Genomic DNA, 21763 nt, shown 5'->3' with positions numbered 1-21763 from the left:
TCTAATCCTACTGCATGTGGTACTGTGTGCAGACGTGTGTATCTAATCCTATGGCGTGTACAACTGTGTGCAGACGCGCGTATCTAATCCTCTGGAGTGTGGAACTGTGTGTAGATGCGCGTGTCTAATCCTACGGCAAATGGTACTGTGTGCAGACACGTGTATCTAATGCTACAACATCTGGTACTGTGTGTAGACGCGCGTATCTAATCCTACGGCATGTGTTACTGTGTGCAGATGCGTGTATCTAATCCTATGGCGTGTACAACTGTGTGAAGACACGTGTATCTAATCCTCCCCTGTGTCGTATTGTGTGAAGAGGCGCGTATCTAATCCTATGGCATGTGGAACTGTGTGTAGACGCGCGTATCCAATCCCCCGGCATGTGGTACTGTGTGCAGACGCGCGTATCTAATCCTCCCCCGTGTGGTACTGTGTGCAGATGCGCGTATCTAATCCTCCCCCGTGTGGTACTGTGTGCTGAGACGTGTATCTAATCCTCCCCCGTGTGATACTGTGTGCGGAGACGCGTATCTAATTCTCTGGCTTGTGGTACTGTGTGCAGAGGCATGTATCTAATCCTCCAAAGTGTGGTACTGTGTGCACACACACGTATCTAATCCTCCCTTGTGTGGTATTGTGTGAAGAGGCGCGTATCTAATCCTGTGGCGTGTGATACTGTGTGCTGATCTGTGTATCTAATCCTCTGATGCGTGTATCTCAGCTTGGATATCAGTGTTGTATTGTGCATGTGGAGTGACCGTGTGTATTGCAGTTGGAATATGAGTGAAAGTCTTTGTATTGGCTAAGGGGGGGCACTGTGTTTGGAATGCTGTATCTCAGCAACGGTGCGTCCGAGCGAGTTGGAGTCTCGTCTTAAACCTTCCCGGATATCTGAAGTATCTCTGTACCAAATTTGGTGAAGATCGGTCCAGTCGTTTGGTTCGCATTAGAGCACAGACAGACAGACAGAAATTCATTTTTATAATATAGGGAGATATAATAAAAATCCTACACTTCTGGCGCTGTCCAATAGACCATTTTCTAAGCTTAGACTTCATGTTTTCTGTAGGAGGTTTCTTTTAGTTTTTTTAAAAATGTAGATTGTGAGCCGCATGAAGGGATCACAGTGCACAATTTGTTTTTTTCATTTAAGTATGTCTTTGAAGAATGGGAGGAAATCCATGCAAACACGGGGAGAACACACAAACTCCTTGCAGATGTTGTTCCTGGCAGCATTTGAGCCCAGGACTCCAACACGGCAAGACTGCAGTGCTAACCACTGAGCCCCTGTGTTGCCCCCTACTGTAGGAGGTTTCTTTGCTGCAGTCACCTAGGTGACAGAGCGTGCCTAGAAAACTCTCCCATATAAATGAATAGCGTTTCTCTACGGCCCATGGAAAGATAAAGTCATAGAGTGTATTAGACTTAGTGGCAATTGTCATCATCATAATAACAAATTATTATTATTATTATTATTATTATTATTATTACTATTATTATCCCATATAAAAATTGTCAAAAATTAATTGTATTTGGTAGTAATAAGATATTGTTATATAAGCAGTTTTTGACAGATTTGGCCAACTCCAATTTTTAATTTTAAAAGCTATAGTAAGAGAATAAAAAAATCTGAAAAACAAGTTAAAAATGGAGTCAACCACTCACTTCTATTTTACGGATAAAACACAAATTACTACCCAAAGTTTGGGCCAAAAAGTTTATTATTATATGATGAATGTCGTTGGTGTTGCCCGCACTTATAAAATGTCTAAAAGTTCTATCGCCATGATGATTGTTTCTGTCAAAAAATGTTGAAGTACTCTTTAAAATTTAATTGGCGAATCATCATTGCAATATTGAATGTAATTACGGCTCTAGATCTGCAACATGAGCAGGCATTTTTAATGAGCATTATTTTAATGCTTATGCTGTCAGTACAGATGGAGAAGTATTGTATTGATGCTTGGGGCATGGTTTGGCACCTTATACAGAATTGAGAACATGCCATATTATGGGAGAAGTGTGACTCATCCCACTATGTAATTAAAAATCCTTTCACACTCCTTGAACCAAAATAATATCTATCTATCTATCTATCTATCTATCTATCTATCTATCTATCTATCTATCTATCTCATCTGTTTATCTACAGATATGGCCTCTCTTATCTTAGCTATGTATTTGGTCAAGGACTTCAATTGTTTATGAAAAAAATTAATAAGGTAAAATATTTACAAATTGTAAAGTGCTGCGGAATATGTTGGCGCAACCCTGTAAATAAATAAAATTTGTTATTATTATTTTTTAACATATTAAGAGGAACCTTGACAGACTGCAATTGACAACACGACCACTGGGTGGCCAAAGATAGAGACACATAGGATAGACATCTTGTGACAAAGTAATGTAAAATCATGTTTCTTTTAACTACTTCAGTACCGGGCCAATTTGTGGTCCAGGACCAGACACATTTTAGGTTTATTTTGTATGTGCGGTTTTGAGGTCTGTAACATTTTTCTCGTATGTCTCAGTCAACTAATTTTTGCGGCTTTTTTTCGGGGACACATACGGCTTTATTTTTATGTTATTTTTATTTTCAAATGTGTTTTAATTTTTTTATATCCAGGAAAATATAAACAAAATAGGAGGGAAATTGTGTCTGGTTTTCAATTTATAATTTTTTTTTATTTTATTTAATAACACAAAGTGTCACTGAAAAACTTTATAATATAGTTTTTCCTCTCTGTTACAATAATTTTTATTTTGTATAGTGTCATCGGGGGTGGGGCTATAACCTTTAATAACGGCGATTTATTAGCGTATTATTTATTTATTTTTTATTATTTTATTTACATTTTTTTAAAACTTTATTATATTTTTTATTTTATTTTTTTCCAGATTGTGTCCCCATAAAGTGATAAGAGACCTTTGGGGACATCTGATCACTTTTTTTTTTTTGTACTTGAGGCTGATTTCTCCTATAACTGGGGCTGGTACATTCAGCCTCAGTTGCAGGAGAAATCCAGCCTCCTGCACGCTGTATATACAGCTTACTGAGCTGATCTGGGGTCCTGTAGGACTCAGCAGCTTTTGCAAGACTCTGCTCCCAGCAGATCACGTGACCTCCGGGTCAGAGGGAGGCTGAATTATGGCGGTGTCCATAGCTGTGCATACAGCGCTCATTGAGCACTGTATACACAGCGATCAAGAAGGCAGGGGAGGTAATAAATCTTCCCTGTCTTCTCTCTGAGAGTTACAGCCGGCTCCCATTGAAAGCAGCTGCAGGATCTCCGTGCAGCTGCTGTGTTCTGACTGGACGTACCGGTGTGTTCTGACTGGACGTACCAGTACGTCCTGTCAGAACAAGGCAACTACTATCCGGACGTATATAGTCTATGGGCGGTCCGGAAGTGGTTAAAGAAAAAGCTGGTTATCATTGTACATCACACATATTGAGCCAAAATAAAAAGTGAGGAAGGACACACACTTATGTAATATTAATAAGCATATGATAAAGAACCCTTTTACGCCTTAGTAACAGAGCCTCAGCCGTTGTAAGCCAGAAAATACATTAGCTCATATAGGAAGCTTAATAAACAATAGGAAGCTACTTTTTTGGTGGTAGGGCCCCCCCAACTTACGGGCCCCCTGTACATTTGTAAAGGTTGTACATATGGTTTGCCTACCCGTCACTGACTTTATAAGCCTTTGTATGCCGTACTGATATTTTACAAGTTAACAAAAGATTTTTTTTTCTAATGACTCTCTTAGAATCTGTTAGTAACAAGCTTTCACATCTACAAGTTACGAAATTCCTGAGAGTAACACCTTTATTCTTCTAGTAGGATATTATTCAGTGATAAACACACTTTGCTAGTCCTGAGCAGCTGCTTCTTACAAATATCCTAATATAAGGTGCATGGAAGCTTAGCACTCTATGTGCAGTCGAATGCCGGATAATCCAGTAATTGCTCATTTACATACATTATAATATGACTCACGGTACTATTGTTGTATGTGAGCGGAAGATGCTTTTGTAGTAGAAAATGACAGCATTTCAGCTGAAGGTAATGCTATATAAAGGCGACACGCAAAAGATTGTCAGTTTTTAGGGCATTCCTTTAAAAGAATGTCTACTTTTTAACACTATGTCAATTTTAGGTTCATCATTCTTTGCTGAATGATTTCTTAATATGTGACTATTAGAGATGAGCGAATCGAAGCTGACAAAGTGGAATTTGACCCAAATTTCAAGAAATATTCCATTTGCATTGAATCCAGATTTCCTCACACTTTGTGTTAACAAATCGGATGGCTCCAATCGATTTTAACCCCTTAGATGTCACATTCAAACATGACCGTGGCATCCAAGGGGTTCTGCCATGTTACATGTACCCCTCTGCACCCCCCGCCGAGAGATTGGGTCGTGCCGTCGTGATTAACAAGAAAAAAAAAAAAAAACAACAAACCCTGATACCTGTCCTGGGCTCAGCATCCACTCTGGATCTCTTCTGGCCAGTGACTGAGGTACTGCATCCCAGGCCTCACTGCTGGGGCCTGTGATTGAGCCTCAGCGATCACGTGGAGCGCGCCAGCATAATGATGTCAACATGCCCCACATGGCCACTGAGGCCCAGTTAGAGGCTCCCCATCAGTGACGTCTGGGGAGCAGGACCTCAGTCACTGGCCGGAAGAGCTCTGGAGTGGATGCTGAGCCCAGGGAAGGTGAGTAACAATATTTTTCTATTTTTAATCATGACGACACCTACCAAAAACGTTATGTAGGGACAGGCCAATTGGGACCCCAATATATAATAAAACTCCTGACATGCCACAGTCATGTTTGACCGTGGCATCTCAGGGATTAACCCCCATGATCAGAGCTCAGCTCCAACTGATGGTGTTAGAGGACAGTGTCAGCTTTTACATATGGTGACACCCATAAAGCAGGGTGCACACAAAATTTTTGTCTCTTTTGCACAGATATATCTCAGTAGCAGCAGAGCAGGGATTAGCAGGGATTGGCAGTCATCTCTGCTGCCTACACAGCAGTAGTATGAGAATGGCTATGCTCTTGTGTGGGCTATAGGAATAAACGTCAATCTCTGCTACTCTGTGACTGAGTTATGGCAGTGCAAAAGGGACTGTAGTCAGGAAATTGGTCTTTCCCCGACCTCTGGCAGTGTCATCAAGGAGTGAGCTACCAGTGACCCCTTACACATTGCGACATGGTTTAACAGAGGTGGCACTGTACTATGTGTGGACACTATTGGGGCATTATTTAGTGCGGCATCATAAACTGTTTAGGGGTACAAATGTGGTATTATACAATGAAGGGGCACCAGTTGATCTTTATACCATGTAGAGGCCACTAAATGAGGTCTTATATGAAGGAGCATTACACTGTGATTGAACACTGATGTGCTATGTGAAGGAAGCTAGGGGGCATTACACTAAAAGCAGACCACTAAGGTGACATTATGCCATTCAACAAGTGGAGGAATTATACTGTGCGGGGAAGCTTAAGAGTTGTTATAGTGTGTGAGAGCACCAAGGATGCTTAATCACCTTATGTTACACAGAGGAGTTTAACCCCTAAACTAAACCCACTCCCGCCACCTAACTTCTAATTTACTTCAATTACAAAAATCTATAATTACCCATATCCCTGGAGCAGTTATGTGATTATCCCAGGGACACTTTCTGATAATCCTGTGATGTTCCGTTTCACTGATTCAGAAACGTCATCATTACTCCCCCCCCCCTCCATCATCGCCATCAATACTTATTAAGCCTTCTTGTGTCTGGGAACAGCTCCTTCCCTCTTCTTCTCTGCTAATAGTGGGCGGAATAGGTTAGCTAGGTAGATGGGGGTGTGGGGGTGTGTGTGTGAGGGGGCTAGGGTATTAGGGGCTAGTAATGGGTGGGCTGCTAGGCTAGGGAGACTGGGGGAGGGTGGGATAGGCTAGTAATGGGTGGATCACTAGGCTAGGGAGACTGGGGGAGGGTGGGAGCTGCTAGTAATGGGCCGGTCGCTAGACTAGGGAGACTGGGCGAGGGTGGGAGAGGCGGCTAGTAATGGGTGAATCACTAGGCTAGGGAGATTGGGGGAAGGTGGGAGGGGCTATTAGTGGGTGGGATAGTTTAGCTAGTGAGATGGGAGGGGTAGTGTAACAGAGTGAGGAAGGAACTAGGGTTGAAGCTACACAGGAAGCTGCACAGCAGGAAGTTATACCTGATAAACAAATGCAGAGTATGCCAGCAGCAACCAGAGACACTGAGAAATCACTCCAAACACTGCTAAAGGTACATGGGTGTAATTATTAACCCATTACTAGCACTAAAAGACCTTTCTTAAAAATAAAAAAAATAAAAATAAAAAAGATTTTCTGCCCGGAAAACCCCTTTAACATATGTAAATACTGAACACATTGAATTTGGACCTTTACCTGATGGCAGACTCCAGCCAGTCATTGAATACTCATATTCTATCTGATATCCAGTCCTATCTAGTATTGTTATGGGGGGCAGTGAAAATCTGGGAGTGTTAATAGTTCCTATGTATCAATATCACATTTAGTCTATACATCAGAGTATTCCTACTGTTATAGGAAGCCAAGATTGTCAGGATATGACATACACATAATCTCCATGAAGATAACACAGTCCTATTAGTATCAGATCCAGTGATTTCATGTTGGTGGTATTTAGATGCACACTACACAATCCGCGACATGCGTTCAGTTTGCATTTATGATGTCTTCTTCTTTGCCGTGTATTTAAGGCTGTGAATCAGCATGAGATTGCATGACAAGTCATCTTTCAGTAGCCACCAGTGAGCGGCAGAGGAAATGACACTTTCAACAGAAAATCGACTGCTGTTTAATTAGATGAAATCAGCCGCCGCTCGGCGACTCCGCAGCAGTGCTAAATGTGCTCGGTGGCATCATAATACTGGAGCGCAACGTATAGAAACATAATGCAACTGTGGAGCAAAAATAATTCTGCAGCTTTATCCTGGACAATTAGAATTTGTTAGTGAAATGTAAGACAGGGTTTCCTGCTGCTAAGCGGGTTCCTTGCTCCATCTTGGATAGGAATATAATGTGTTTTACTGTATATCTCATAGAAATATAGCGGTTAAATGTAAAAGCTTATCTCAAGCTGCATATTCAAGGGTTGTGCGGCTTAGAAGACCCATTTTTTAAAAACCCTTATTAAGGAATTCTAAGACGAATTGTTGGGGAACATCTATTATCCAGAATGGAGAACGGTCTAAGGCACCTCGGTCTCTTGAATATTCACCTCGTCTGTGTATTACAGGAAAGCACATTGATTTCTATGAGAGCTGTGTAATGCTTTGATTCCCTTGTGGTGACATTGCAGGGGAACTTAAAGGTAGTCTGTTACCAGAGCCCAGCATATCAGCCCAGAGAGATGAGTTAGGGTCTCAGAAGCAGTGTTTTCCCCTTGTTTATTGATGCCTCAGTTGCCAAGACATCCCCATATTTGTTAATAAACAAATAAGCTCTTTGGAGCAATAGGGGTGTCGCCATTGCACTAAAGAGATAAGTAGTTGCTTCAGTGAGATTATTTGCATATTCACAAAAATCGGGATATCTTGGCAACAGAGGCAGTGATTCACAAAGGGAAATACATTGTTTGGTTCAGGTAACCCTAACATATCTATCTGTGGGAATTGGCCGATAGGCTGGGTTCTGGTGGCACTAACCTATTTATCTGTGGGCTGGGTTGATCGGCTGGTTCTAGTGACACTAACCTATCTGTCTGTGGGACTGGGATGATAGGCTGGGTTCTGGTGACACTAACCTATCTATCTGTGGGACTGGGATGATAGGCTGGGTTCTGGTAACCCTAACCTATCTATCTGCGGGCTGGGTTGATCGGCTGGTTCTGGTGACACTAACCTATCTATATTCAAGATGGGTGATATGCTGATTCTGTAGACACTAACCTATCTATCTGTGGGACTGGGTTGATAGGCTGGGTTCTGGAGACACTAACCTATCTATATGCAAGATGGGTGTTATGCTGGTTCTGGTAACACTAACCTATCTATCTGTGGGACTGGGCTGTTAGGCTGAGTTCTGGTGACACTAACCTATCTATCTGCGGACTGGGCTGATATGCTGGTTCTGGTAACACTAACCTATCTATCTGTGGGACTGGGCTGATATGCTGTGTTTTGGTGACACTAACCTATCTATCTGTGGGACTGGGGTGATAAGCTGACTTTTGGTGACACTAATCTATCTATCTGTGGCACTGGGCTGACAGGCTGGTTCTGGTGACACACTAACCTATCTATCTGTGGGACTGGGCTGATAGGCTGTGTTTTGGTGACACTAACCTATCTATCTGTGGGACTGGGCTGACAGGCTGGTTCTGGTGACAAACTCCATTTAAAGCATTTCCTCATAAAACAATAGTGCAGGTGAAGCAAACAAGCTTTGCAATATATTTCACTACAGAAAAGTGTCTGTATCTTTAACTATTACTCCGGTCTTTATATCTTATATGTGTGATTTTGTCCCATACTCAGTACACAAGCAGTACAAATTTACAATGAAATCTGTGGTGAGAGGAGGTGAAGGAGGGAGAGGAGATGAGGAGGAGTGATATGATAACACCTACAGCATTAAATGAGTCATTGCTGTCAAAAGAAAGCTGGATAGTAATTCTTGATAAACCAACTTTGTAGTGAAAGAAAACTCTCTCTCTATAGTATAGATGTCTCTCTCCTCTTTCTCCCCCTCCCCTCTCTATAGACTTCTATTGTACAGATTTCAGCAGTATCAGAAGGAGGCAAATAGGTGAAGAAACTGCCAATTTTCTTTAATAAACTACATTAAGAAGTTTGTTTTATTCGTCTGTACTATGGATTTAGGCAAAAAAATAAAAATAAAGGTTTAGTTAGACTTTAAAACTTGCTGCCACGTTCTCCCACAGATTACAATTGATTGTTCAAGGAACAAACAGCAGGGCCGTCAGAGATTTATGTAGCACAACATGGATAACTTCCTTAAAAGTAAATGTATGGTGTAAGGGAGCCTGGCACTGAATTACTTCTTCTGCTTACTATGGAACTGTCATAACAGCTACTTGCAATTGGAAAGAAGACATCAGAGAAAGAATACATATAGAGACTATGCAGAACTGAACTTTATAAACCCATAAGCAGCTAGTTCTCCCAAATGGTGGCTGTATGCATCTATTCACGGAATTCACAGTTGGGCAAAAAATTTTCCTCCAAGGGAAAAGAGGGTCCTTAAAATCTAGAATCCATAACCTGTAATATTGTTCTCTTCGAGAAAGACATCCAGGCCCTCTTTGGACTTGTTCAATGAATCCACCATCACAACTTCTTGGGGCAGAGACTTCCATAGCCTCGCTGTTCTTACTGTGAAGAATCCCCTTCTATGTTGCTGGTAAAACTTTCTCTCCACCAGACGTAGAGGATTGCTTGGTCCTCCCAGTCGATATGTGTTCACTGCTGAAGTCAGTCACTGGACATAGAGTTCTTTTGCTATATACAACCTAAAGTCAGTGATTGACAGACAGGTAAAGAGACACCATCACAGAGAATATAAAAGTATAAATAATGCTTCTTTTATTATTTATCACATTTCTCCCCCTTGGCAATTTTTTTTTCAAATTGGAAAATCCTTTTAAAGGGAACCTGTCACATTAAAAATATATGCAGCAAGTTATAGAACAATGGAAGCTGAGCACATTGATGTAGGGTTTGTAGTAAAAGATTCAGTGTATCTTGGCATTTTCTTGATGAGCTTCAAGAGGTAGTCACTGGAAATGGTTTTCACTTCACAGGTGTGCCCTGTCAGGTTTAATAAGTGGGATTTCTTGCCTTATAAATGGGGTTGAGACCATCAGTTGTGTTGTGCAAAAGTCAAGTGGATACACTGCTGATAGTCTTATTGAATAGACTGTTAGAATTTATATTATGGCAAGAAAAAAGCAGCTAAGTAAAGAAAAACGAGTGGCCATCATTACTTTAAGAAATGAAGGTCAGTCAGTCTGAAAAATTGGGAAAAGTTTGAAAGTGTCCCCAAGGGCAGTTGCAAAAACCATCAAGTGTTACAAAGAAACTGGCTCATATGAGGATGGACCCAGGAAAGGAAGACCAAGAGTGACCTCTGCTGCTGAGTATTAGTTCATCCGAGTCACCAGCCTCAGTAATCGCAGGTTAATAGCAGCTCAGATTACAGACCAGGTCAATACCACACAGAGTTCTAGCAGCAGACACATCTCTACAACAACTGTTAAGAGGAGTGAATCTACCATTTTCATAGTCATGAAAATACAGAAAACTTTGAATGACAAGGTGTGTCCAGACTTTTGGTCTGTACTGTATATATGTATGTATATATATATATATATATATATATATTAAAGACTAAGTGTATGACCGCACTAGTAAAAGAAATATATAGGGTGGTCACCAATGGGAAAAGGCTATATCCCGCTTAATCAATAGACCAAAAAACAGGTGGCACTTGGCACTCAATACTTGGAAACAGCCATCTAGTCATGGGGTGGTCCTATCTCTGTATATATAGTAATACATGGAGGGTTGTCAAGCACTTTTAGCATTGCCGCATGAGTAGATGCTTCTAAGTATAGAAAGAGCAAATACCAACCCAGAGGGAGGGAACCGGAGGATGGCAGTAGTGGTGGCAGATGATGTGCCACCTGCTAGGCCGAGGACACTCAATCACGCCCTGCTCCCGGGCTGGACTTCCCTGAAGGGCATACTGTAGAACTACTAGATGGTGGTGGTAGTAATTTCCCCCAGGGTGCTTCTACTTGGAGAAGGGACCTCTCCTCTCTGATGGTGAAGCAGGTACAATTCAGGCAACCAGTAGATGCAGTTAAACAGGATAACACTTTTATTCAGCAACCGGAGAAAATTACAAACAGCAGCTTCCAAATGAGGGTAGTAGTAACTTAGGGTCCAAATCCCCATCCTTGGTCTTAGAAGGGTGTTTAGGGATGATACAGGTTCTAAAGCAGACATCTCCCCAACTACAACTCCTATTGTGCCACTCCCAGCTAGGGATACTGGGGACAGTGAGACAGGGTAGTCCTGACAGGAATCTAGTGACCTTTGCTAGACGTGAGTCACCTCCTCCTGTCAGCATCCTCCACTGCACCTCCTGGCGCAGAGTCCAAAGTCCTGACATCCAATCCCCCTGTTCTCAGGGCTTTCTCTGGGTAAGCCTAGGGCTATTCTTTCCTCCAGGGGCTTTATGGATAACCGCTAAGGTATAGTCTTGGTGCTGGTGTTCTCCTTTCTGCACAGTCCAGAACTGCACATGATCTGTGTTATCACTGAACTGAGCCCTCAATGGTCATCACAGAGACAAAAGTCTCCTAGTAGACTGTGATTGCCAAGGCTGAACCAAGGGAAGGTTTGAAACACTGGGGATAAATAATAATGGAAAAGCTGCAAACAATGACTCAGAACATAGAACATAGAGGACGGGATAACATAACCCAGAGGCACAAAAGACAAACACTTAAGAGTACTCTGGGATGCTGCAAATATATCAAGAAATAAAAACAATTCTGATTTTTTTTTTCCAGAAAACTGCATATCAATCTGTTTAGCCCCTTTTGCTTTATAATCTGCCAACACGTTAAACTGCACTTTTCATATGACAAGTTCCCTTTAAGTGAGAAAGCAGAGTTCTCCTTTATAGATATAATCTGAATGTAATCAGGTGTTGTAGTGAGGCTTATCCAGAGTTTTGCTATGGGGTGCTATGATTTCCATTAATGTTGCTGCTTTTCCATTAATGTTTCTGCTGAGGAGAGCTTTGGCTGAGCCAGGAAAAGTTTAGTATAGGATTTTCACATTCAACTTATTTGGTTGTGCTCAGTAAGCACAACTTTAAGAAAACCTCTTAAACTTGTCTATCTCTCTTGAAGAAAGTGGTCCCTAAGGAATAAACGATTCTTCCTGACAGTGTTATTACACCTTGTACTGATGAAGGAGCTGCTTCAGCCCTGAAATATATTGCTGTATTTAATTGTATATCTTCAAGTTTCAGGCTGTGTCTACATGGAAAGGATATATTTAAGGAATTGTAAAGGATAAGAAAAATACAACTGCTTTCTACTTATACAGAACCACACCTGTCTACCAGCCACTTTCAATACAGTGGAGCTGACATGCAATACGATCCATGGATTGTGCAAAAAAAGTGCAAATTAGGCTCAAGTGCAAGGAACTCCAAGGGTTCCAGTCAGGGAATACCAAGAATTCAACAAGCTGTAGGATAAGTGGAGGCTGTCAATTAAGAGTACAGACAGTTGAGTAAGTACAGAGGTAGTGGCTGCCACTGGGCTCAGGACTATAGGAGCCTGGTGGACCCCTGATGTTTTTTTGTTTTTAATAGGTCGTTGCTAGAGATGAGTGAACAGTATTCGAAACAGCCGTTTCGAATAGCATGCTCCTATAGAATTGAATGGACGTAGCCACTTCCATTCATTTCTATGTGAGCCTGCTATTCGAAATGGCTGTTTTGAATACTGTTCACTCATCTCTGGTTGTTACCTGCTGGTGTAACTTCAGCAGGTAACAGGCCCTATTTACTTACCAATCCCCCCTCCTGTTCACGGCCACCGGCGCTTCCCCTTCTGCGGATGCGGCTGTGATCCGGAGCAGAGATCGGTAATTGAGGCCGTGGGCCCATGAACCCTACAAATGCTGCTATCATTATACTCTGAGGTCTTTTCCGTCCCCAGAGAGAACATAGGTGAAAGAACATAAAAAACACTGTTACTTACCTCTCCTGCACTCCAGCAGGCTTTGGGCCTGTTTGGTAAAATCACAACGCATAATGATGAAGGACCATCTCAAAATCAGAACCAGATTCTGCCATGTGAGCATAACCTTAGTCTAAGGCCCCATGTAGCGTCCCCACAGCAATAAAGCCCTGCAGGAAAAACCACGGTGGTACATCATCAATTTTTTCCCGCAGCGCTATTCACAGACAGAGGTTTCCTCTGCGCACTTTCTGCACCAATAATACTTATAGGGAAACTGCCGGCATTTTCATAGGCATATTTAGCATGCAGCGATTTCCAAAATCGCAACGGTTTTGGAATTTGTAGTATTTTTCTGCAAAGCGGGCATAGGATTCATTAGAATCCCATCCACTTTGCTGTGACTATAAAAAGCTGTGGGGGGTTTTCGCAGCTTTTCCACCACGGGCAAACCACGGAGTTTATGCCATAAGGTGGATTTTCTAAGAAGAGTCTTTAACATGACAATGATAATAAGAATTATAACACACAGTATACACAATGTACAGTACAGTACAATACAAAGAGAAATCCATAAACAGACACGCAAAGGTTTTTAGTCGACACAAAATGTCTGTGGATGGAAACTGTTAATACAGAACTGGAAAATATGGGAATTTCAGCCAATATGCAGAATGATAGACATGAATCTCTGCATTTGTCCAATGCTAAAAACTAGGGACTGCGCCAGGAACATGAATTTCTTGGAACAGGTTTTAAAAAGTGAGACCTAGAGAGGTTTGGCTATTACCGGCTGTTCTTGTGGATATAAATCATACATTTTAATTATTTACAGTGTTTATCTGGAGAAGACTAGCCGAAACTTATCTATTTGTCTGTCTATCTTTCAATGCGGTAAAGCCCAGTTTGTGGGTAAACTTACTGAGTTACCCTTCGCTAACAGATATTTCCAAAGTATTTTTCTGTTTTGCGTGTGTAAAAATATAAATCTGTTGCTACTTATAAACCAACCAGCTGCCTAGCTTATGCTTTACTTCCACCCTAAGGGTCTGTTCACACGTAGAAATTGGTAATTGTTTTGAGGTGGTTTTCACCCCTGAATCCGTAGCAGATTCCTCCCAAGAGGCAGAGATCACAGCAGGACGCGTAAAAAAGAAGCCGTAGATTCCGTGGGTAATTTAGCTGCGGGGTCCGCAGCTCTAGACTCTGTCCTGATTATGCCCATTCATTCAGGGTGAACACATCCTAGATGATAAACAGAAGAGTACTTGACGCCCCCTAAACCATAAAACTCGCCTGATTAACATACAGTCATGAGAAAAGCAAAGTACACCCTCTTTGAATTCTATGGTTTTACATATCAGGACATAATAAGGAAATCTAGCCCTTGGAAGATCTTAAATTTAGGTAGATACAACCTCACATAAACAAGAATACATGATAACACTATTACACTAGAGAAAAATAATAAAAATTAGGTACAACCTTACTATTTCCAGAGAAATTAAGAGGATAAGTATCAGATAGGAGCTGCTAATCAAATGCCCTTGATTAATTAATCAAGTGTGACCAACTCTATAAAAGGAGAAGTTTGAGCAGTTTGCTGGTCTGAAGCATTCAACATGTGTTAACACAATATCAAAGAGTAAAGACCATGTGATAGAATATCAGGAAACCATGTTTTTTTTTTTTTTTTTTTTTTTTTTTAAAGTCAATCATCTCTTGCCAAACATCTCTAAATACGTTGCACCAAGAGGATAGGTAAGTAAGGGTACATCTGCAATCTCCTTACAGAACATGGTGCTGCTCAAGTATTTTACCAGTAGTTAGCTCAAGGGAAATATAATATCACATAACAGACCCTCATCTGAATGGATGACTCAAATCAATTCAACAAATGGATGAATCACTTCATCTGCCGTGGGAACCCTTCTGGCTCTGTAATGTTTCTTTGCCCTAATATAACATAAGATGGAAGCTTATTTTAATGAGACCACCCCATTGACATTGATTAACCCAAGATATTTAATAATGTATCTCCCTCCAGGACCTCTTAATGGAAAGTGTCCACAAAGCTGATTGGATACCATTGCAGCACTAATAGATGGATTCTCGTAAAATAATACCAAAATGAAAAGTCACCTTGAAGGAATGGGAACGTATCCGTGAAGTTAGAAATTTTCTTTGTATAACCTTATCATTTCATGCACCTCAAGAATGGAACTCTTAATACTCTTGGTTTCCTTTTGTAGAGAAAGTGTTAAAATTGTATTTGTGAATATTTCACGTCTTGACTGTAGATGAGAGAACAGAGACAATAAATGGAATATGCTGCTTTGAAAAATAAAACTATAACATGCCTCAGCATGATGAGCAGCTCAAAGACAATGGAGAATCGCCGAAGAAAGCTTCTAAGCACAATATTGTTCTAGGACAATACATAGAGAAGAGCTTCTCCTCCGTTGCGATGTGAGGTTTATACTGCCTCTTAGGCCTCATTTTAGATATAGATCATTACTTGTAATTGTGAACATCCATAAGTTCTACTTAATCTTCTCGCTTAGCACATACTTTATTACATTCAATTCTGTACCTTGAATTTAGTGCTATTTACTAGAGGATTCCTCCCATAGGGACAAAGGGCTAAGTAATTGGTTCACAGTATTTCAGTTAAAAATCTGGTCAGTAATAATTGGCCCATTTGCACAACCCTGTCCATATATATGTACTCAGTGGTGTCACAGAATAGGCCCAGTCTAGGGTTGAGCCATCGGGATCGGGAAAGATCGGATCCCGATCGGTGATTGAGCAAATTTCACGATCAGGATCAGCTAGAAAATGATCAAAAATCGGATTTTAAAAACGATCCTGAAATCTCAAGATCGGCTCAACCCTGGCCCAGTCACATTACAGCACAGGAATAATACAAAAAGTGATATAATAGTATAGAGATAATAGGCACTGTCATAATATAACACAAAAATAACACAAAAAAGTCACTATCCATAAAAACCATCTGCTTCTGACCTTGTACACTGTACTAGTGCACGCAGTTACAATTTTGGATATGGGCCAGATGTTGGGTCTTCACCAATCTCACATTGATGAGATCATCAATAGGTCATCAATATCTACATCCTGGAAAATCCCTTTATAATGAGATCACATTGAATTTTTACACCTCCTATTATTGCCCATAGTGAACATTAAAGGGATCCTATCATTAAAAAGCTATTTTTTTGTGACTAGCACGTAGGAATAGCCTTAAGAAAGGCTATTCTTCTCCCACCTTTAGATGTCTTCTCCGTTCTCCGTTTCTCCGTTCAGTAGAAATCCCTCTTTTCTTCGTTACGCAAATGAGTTATCTCACAGCACTTGGGGCGGTCCCCAGCACTCAAAAAGCACTGGGGGTGCCCCCAATGCTGCGAGAGAACTCTCCAGCGCTGACTACATCTTCTTCAGGAACAGGCTCTTCATGTGTCTTCTTCTGGCACTGGGAGTCAAACTTCTAGGCCTCGGGTCTCGGGCAGAGCCAACTGCGCATGCCCACAGCACAAGAAAAATAGCCGCTACACAGTGAGTAAGCGGCCATTTTCTTGTGGTCTGTGAGCATGCACAGTCGGCTCTGCCCGAGGCCTAGAAGTTTGACCCCCAGCGCCGGAGGAAGACGCGTGAAGAGGCCCTTCCTGAAGAAGATGGAGGCGGTGCTGGAAAGTTCTCTTGTAGCTTTGGCAATGCCCCCACTGCTGTTTGAGCACTGGGGCCCAACTCCAGTGATGCGAGAGAACTAATTTTTATACCGAACGGCGGGGTGGAGAAGACATCTTCTTCAGGAACGGCCTCTTCACGCGTCTTTTTCTGGCTCTGGGGGTGAAACTTCTAGGCCTTTGGCAGAGTCGACTGCGCTTGCCCACAGGCCACAAGAAAATAGCTGCTTACTTACTGTGTAAGTGGCCATTTTTCTTGTGGCCACGGGCATACGCAGTTGGCTCTGCCTGAGACCCGAGGCCTAGAAGTTTGACCCCCAGCGCCAAGACGCGTAAAGAGGCCGTTCCTGAAGAAGATGGAGGCAGCGCTGGAGAGTTCTCTCATCTGAAGGTAGATGGCTTCACAGGCCATGTCATGTCACCATCATACTGTAGTCTTATGGTGACACTGGTACCACACTCTCTATTTTGATATACTCAGTGAAACAGGTTTTCTAACCCATCCATCAAAATAGTAGAAACCCACGTCATATGTATAGTTTGTTCTCTACTATATATTCTTCAAAGAGATCTAGATTTGGTGTATAGCCATCTCTGTACGCACATAGAAGGGAGGTATGGGTCATTGATAGCTCCTTGACATCTCAACATAGAAAGAGCAGAGATTTCTATGGATAAATGACAAGTTATAGTATATATTTTCCCACAAACCTACATATCAATCTGCTCAGCATCTCCTGCTCTATAACATGCTGAATACAGATTATATTGTATTTTTATGTGACAGTTTCTCTTTAAGTCATTAGCCTGATAATAGCAATGAAGGAATACATTGTATAGTCATAATCATAGTAAATCTGTCCTAAGTTAAGTTCATGGCACTTGCCGATGTAAAGGAGGTCAGAAAAAGTTCTGGCATACGAATACATTTTCTCAAGTATTTTTTATGAAATGTTCTTTCCCTCCCTTGTGCAATGTATCACAACATGATACTACATGGTCTTCATTAAATAGCATAAAACATTTAGAAGATGTTGTGTCCTATAGGGATATGTTCAATTGCTAATGATATATTAATGAAGTAACCCAAAGTGAAACTTTTTGATGGTCTTCCTAATATGTCTTAACTATCTATCTGCAGATCAGGCCCTCCGATAGGAAGCCATGCTTGGATATTGATAGCCATTTTTCAACTAGCCATGGATTTCATTATTTGCGAATCAGGACCACCAAGTACTGCATACAAATACCTACAAAGACCATCACTAGAACATAGGATACATCATACAGCGTTATGGAACCCAAAGGGGAGGCAGAAGCCAAGAAGTCGGAAATATTTCCAGAGTCCGTTTACAAATTTTGAACAGATCTATCTTAAAGACAATGTGGACCACAGGTTTTCTAGATTGGTGCCATTACAGGACTCTTTCAGAGCAAAAACACTTTCTTCAATGCATGGGGTAAGAGACACACTTAAAATTACTCATTTGAAAAGGGATAAAAGACAAGTCCAAAGGAGAAGTTGGAATATTAGACCATTTTTGGACAGTGAAAGTCAACCAACCACAATATCAGAATTTATTTTATGGGGTCCAACTGGAGATGATGACTATGTGGAATCTAGCACAATCCCTGGGATTTATGAGACCACAAGAACCTCTACCACACAAGGAAGGACAACATTGTTGGGAACTACTACGTCCACCACAACTTCCACAACAACGCAGAGTAAAGAGATGACTTCTCAAAACCCAGGGGTGCATAGAGGTAAAAAGCCCCCCGGGAGGATTAGCACAACAGAACCTTTTCCAGGTAATGGAAAAGCTGCAAGACCGAAGATACCTAATGAAACCTCAGGTATGTTATATAAAGATTATAGACAATGAAATAATTAACTTGTACATATTATACAAATTAAAGTTACAATTTTTGGTGCAAAGTTGATTCCCAACCTCACGTTAGATGTGGTTTAATGAATTATATTGAAAAATATCGATGGTCTAACCTCTGGATAGGTCATTGATATTTCATAGCAAAGGGTCACAATTTTGGAATGGGCAGATGTACTACCCAACAAATCAGGATACACATCCATAAGCTCTTTGGGGTACAGTATTGCAACCCTTTTCACTTCAAAATTTCCATTTACATATAGATGTAGCAAGCATCGTGTGTGAATATGGAATACAATGTAAATTCAGTATGTCGGAATAAGGGTATGCTACCGTATTTGTATAGCACGCCATTCTAGTAGAAACTATATTATACAGTAGACCATGCACATATCAAATATATCTCAACCAAGTTGATGTCTGTCCATAAGAAATAAGCTATAGCTCAATACATTTAGAGCAAGAGATATTGGATTTGGACAGTTCTTCATTAAAGGGGGTGTCCGGGGATTTCTGGCCAAGTCACAACCCCCAGGTCATGTGATACAATGCACGGTTCCACCCCAGGGTCACTCCGCTCCCTCGTCCTTCACTGATTGATTACCTATGAGATCAAGGAAGGAGAAGGGGGTGGAGTAACCCAAGGGGCAGAATGCTGTTTTGCATGACATGACCTAGGGTTCGTGACATGGCAGGAACCCTTGGGTCCATCATCAGCAATCCCCGAACCAGGTAAGTAAATTGAAACTCCCTGGACAATCCCTTTAAGACAATATTGCTGTTACTGATCAAGAGTACCTATTATATTAAGCAGTCATTGAAGAGTCGTCCATATTGAGTGTTGCAATTGTCAAAATAGTTGCGGGTGTTACATATTTCATTACAGGACAAGATTATATATGTTACCTATAGGAATCATGTACAAAGTCATTGTTTTCTTATTATCATTGCAATTTGTTTGGCCTCATGTCCCTAATTTCAGGAGGGGGTAGATAAATATCATATAAACTGACACCTTGCAAATATTTCCATATTAGATTCTAGTTTAGGTATCTTGATCAATACACCATAATAGACTCCCTTCAACGTGGGGCTTCATCTTCTATGAAGGGACTTCCACCTACCACAGAATATCCAAACCACCTTAACCCCTGCTCAGTGGTCGCCCCTTTACTACTTATTTTTAATTTTCAATGGAAATTGACATAAGAATCTTTTAGTAGCCGATATCTGCAGGAGGAATATATTCTGTAGTTTCATATACTGTATAGTTTTATGGGAATATTTTTAGGATATCTTGCAACTTATTGAGTGTCTTTGCTTTATCTGGGCTTAAAGAATAAGTAAATATATAGTATTTTCATAAATATATAGTTCAGATGAAAAACTTTGTAATGTATTTTAATAAAGAAAAGTGCCTCTTTCTTCACTTAGTTGTCTCTTTCTACCACTTATGAAATCTGTACAATAGAGGTCTATGGAGAGGACTGCACTTCAGAACAGAGATACATCTGCACTATAGAGAGACAGTTTTCTTTCACGACACAGCTGTGTTTTCAGGAAATATTATTCAGCCTTCTCTTGGCAGAAAGTTGGCTCAGGCTGAGTTCACACCAGCGCTTGATAATCGTTCAGGGTTTTCGTCCCTGATTCTGCTTGAAAAATGCAAAGAGAAAAGTCCTGCAAGAAACCCAGAAGACCCCATTATAGTCCGCGGGTAACCACTTTTTAATCGGATTCGGTTTCTCTTTTTTGAGCCCCCAAGTGGACCCGAAGAATGGAAACCTGAGTGCAGGCATGATATGGTCTGGTGTCTTTAATAGAGATGAGCGAACAGTAAAATGTTCAAGATTCGATATTTGTTTCGAGTAGCCCCTCAATATTCGACTACTCGAATCGAATATCAAATCCTATTATATTCTATGGGGGGAAAATGCTCGTTTCAGGGGTAGGCAATGTTCGATCAAATTACACTTACCAAGTCCACGAGTGAGGGTCGGGCTGGATCCTCCGAGAAGTCTTCTCCGTGCAGCGTCCCCGCGGCGTCTTCTGGCTCTTCATTCACTCTACTAGGCATCGGGCCTGGGCAGAGCCGACTGCGCATGTCCTCACTACAAGCGGGCATGCACAGTCGGTTCTGCCCAGGCCCGATGCCTGGTAGAGTGAATTCAGAGCCGAAAGACGCCGCGGGGAAGCTGCACGGAGAAGACTTCTAAAGGTAGGAGAAGAACCAGCGTTGATTGGCCAACTGTATAGCATTCGGCCAATCAATGCTGGTTCTGCATCAAACTTTTCCATTCTAATAGCAAGTGGTACTCGATCGAGTACGAGTATTTCGAATACCGTAGTATTCGATCGAATACCTACTTGATCGAGTACTACTCGCTCATCTCTAGTCTTTAATGCTGCAGACTAAGTTATATCTCTGTGTTCCATTGCTTCATTGTAAACTGACCCTGCTAGAGTATGGAGCACGATTACAATCACTCCTTTAAGAAGTAAAGACAGATTTAACACAGACACAAACATTTTTCTTTAGTACAATATATTATATTGCCAAAGTTTGCTCCCTTCAGCTGTATCATGAATACACTCTTTAAGGCTAAGGCCCCACTGAACATCCCGCAGCAAAAAAGCACTGTGGAAAAACCTCGGTGACAACGCATCATGGTTCTATCTGCAGGGCTTTAGACAGAAAGTTTGCGGAGTTTTCCTCTGCGCACTTTCTGTTACAATTATACCTATGGGGAAACCCATATTTCCATAGGTATAATGGACATGCTGTGATTTCCAAAACCGCACCAGTATTGGAAATCGCGGAATGTCCGCACTGCAGTTTTTAGTGCAAAGTGGGCATGGGACTCTTTAGAATCCCAACCACTTTTCCTTGACTGTAAAATGCAACGATTTTTCCCACAGTGTTTCCACTGCGGGCAAATCGTGGCATTTCCCTCCCATAGGGCCGCTGCCTAAAGGGGTTTTCCTAATAACATACCCTTATTTACATTTGTAGACAATAAAAATTTAGGCATTTATACAAATAGAAATAATTACAAATTTTGCTGAGATTTCCTGTCTATCTCAGAGGTGACAGGAACGTTTTATAGTCTGGCACTTGTCCGAAACCCAGCCATGATTTTCTTATTGTGACCAGGTTATCTTCTCCTGCAGGAGCACAGGAAGAGACAGGGACAGTGCATGCACGAGAAGATAACCTGGCCACAATAATGAAATCATGGCTGGGTTTCTGACAAGTGTCAGACCATAAAAAATTCCTGGTTGCAAATATTAGCAGAAGAAAAAGGACGGTCACCACTAAGATGGTTAGAGAAAGTCTTTAAAGTGTACTCG

At 41.3% G+C, this 21763-nt stretch overlaps 1 protein-coding gene across 4 annotated transcripts in view; it reads left to right on the top strand.

Annotated features, from left to right (window-relative positions):
• Positions 1-21763, top strand: part of AJAP1 (adherens junctions associated protein 1) — a 235316-nt gene that overhangs the window by 105176 nt on the left and 108377 nt on the right. For all 4 annotated transcript variants that reach the window (XM_075279811.1, XM_075279810.1, XM_075279813.1 and 1 more), the window contains one exon: positions 17662-18377. In XM_075279811.1, coding sequence (XP_075135912.1) covers positions 17662-18377 — 716 coding nt within the window. The remainder of the gene's footprint in view (positions 1-17661; positions 18378-21763) is intronic.

Source organism: Leptodactylus fuscus, chromosome 6 (genome assembly GCF_031893055.1).
Source record: "Leptodactylus fuscus isolate aLepFus1 chromosome 6, aLepFus1.hap2, whole genome shotgun sequence".
NCBI lineage: Eukaryota > Metazoa > Chordata > Amphibia > Anura > Leptodactylidae > Leptodactylus > Leptodactylus fuscus.
The sequence above is the reverse complement of the archived record's forward strand: the minus strand, read 5'-3'. Positions and strand labels throughout refer to the sequence as shown.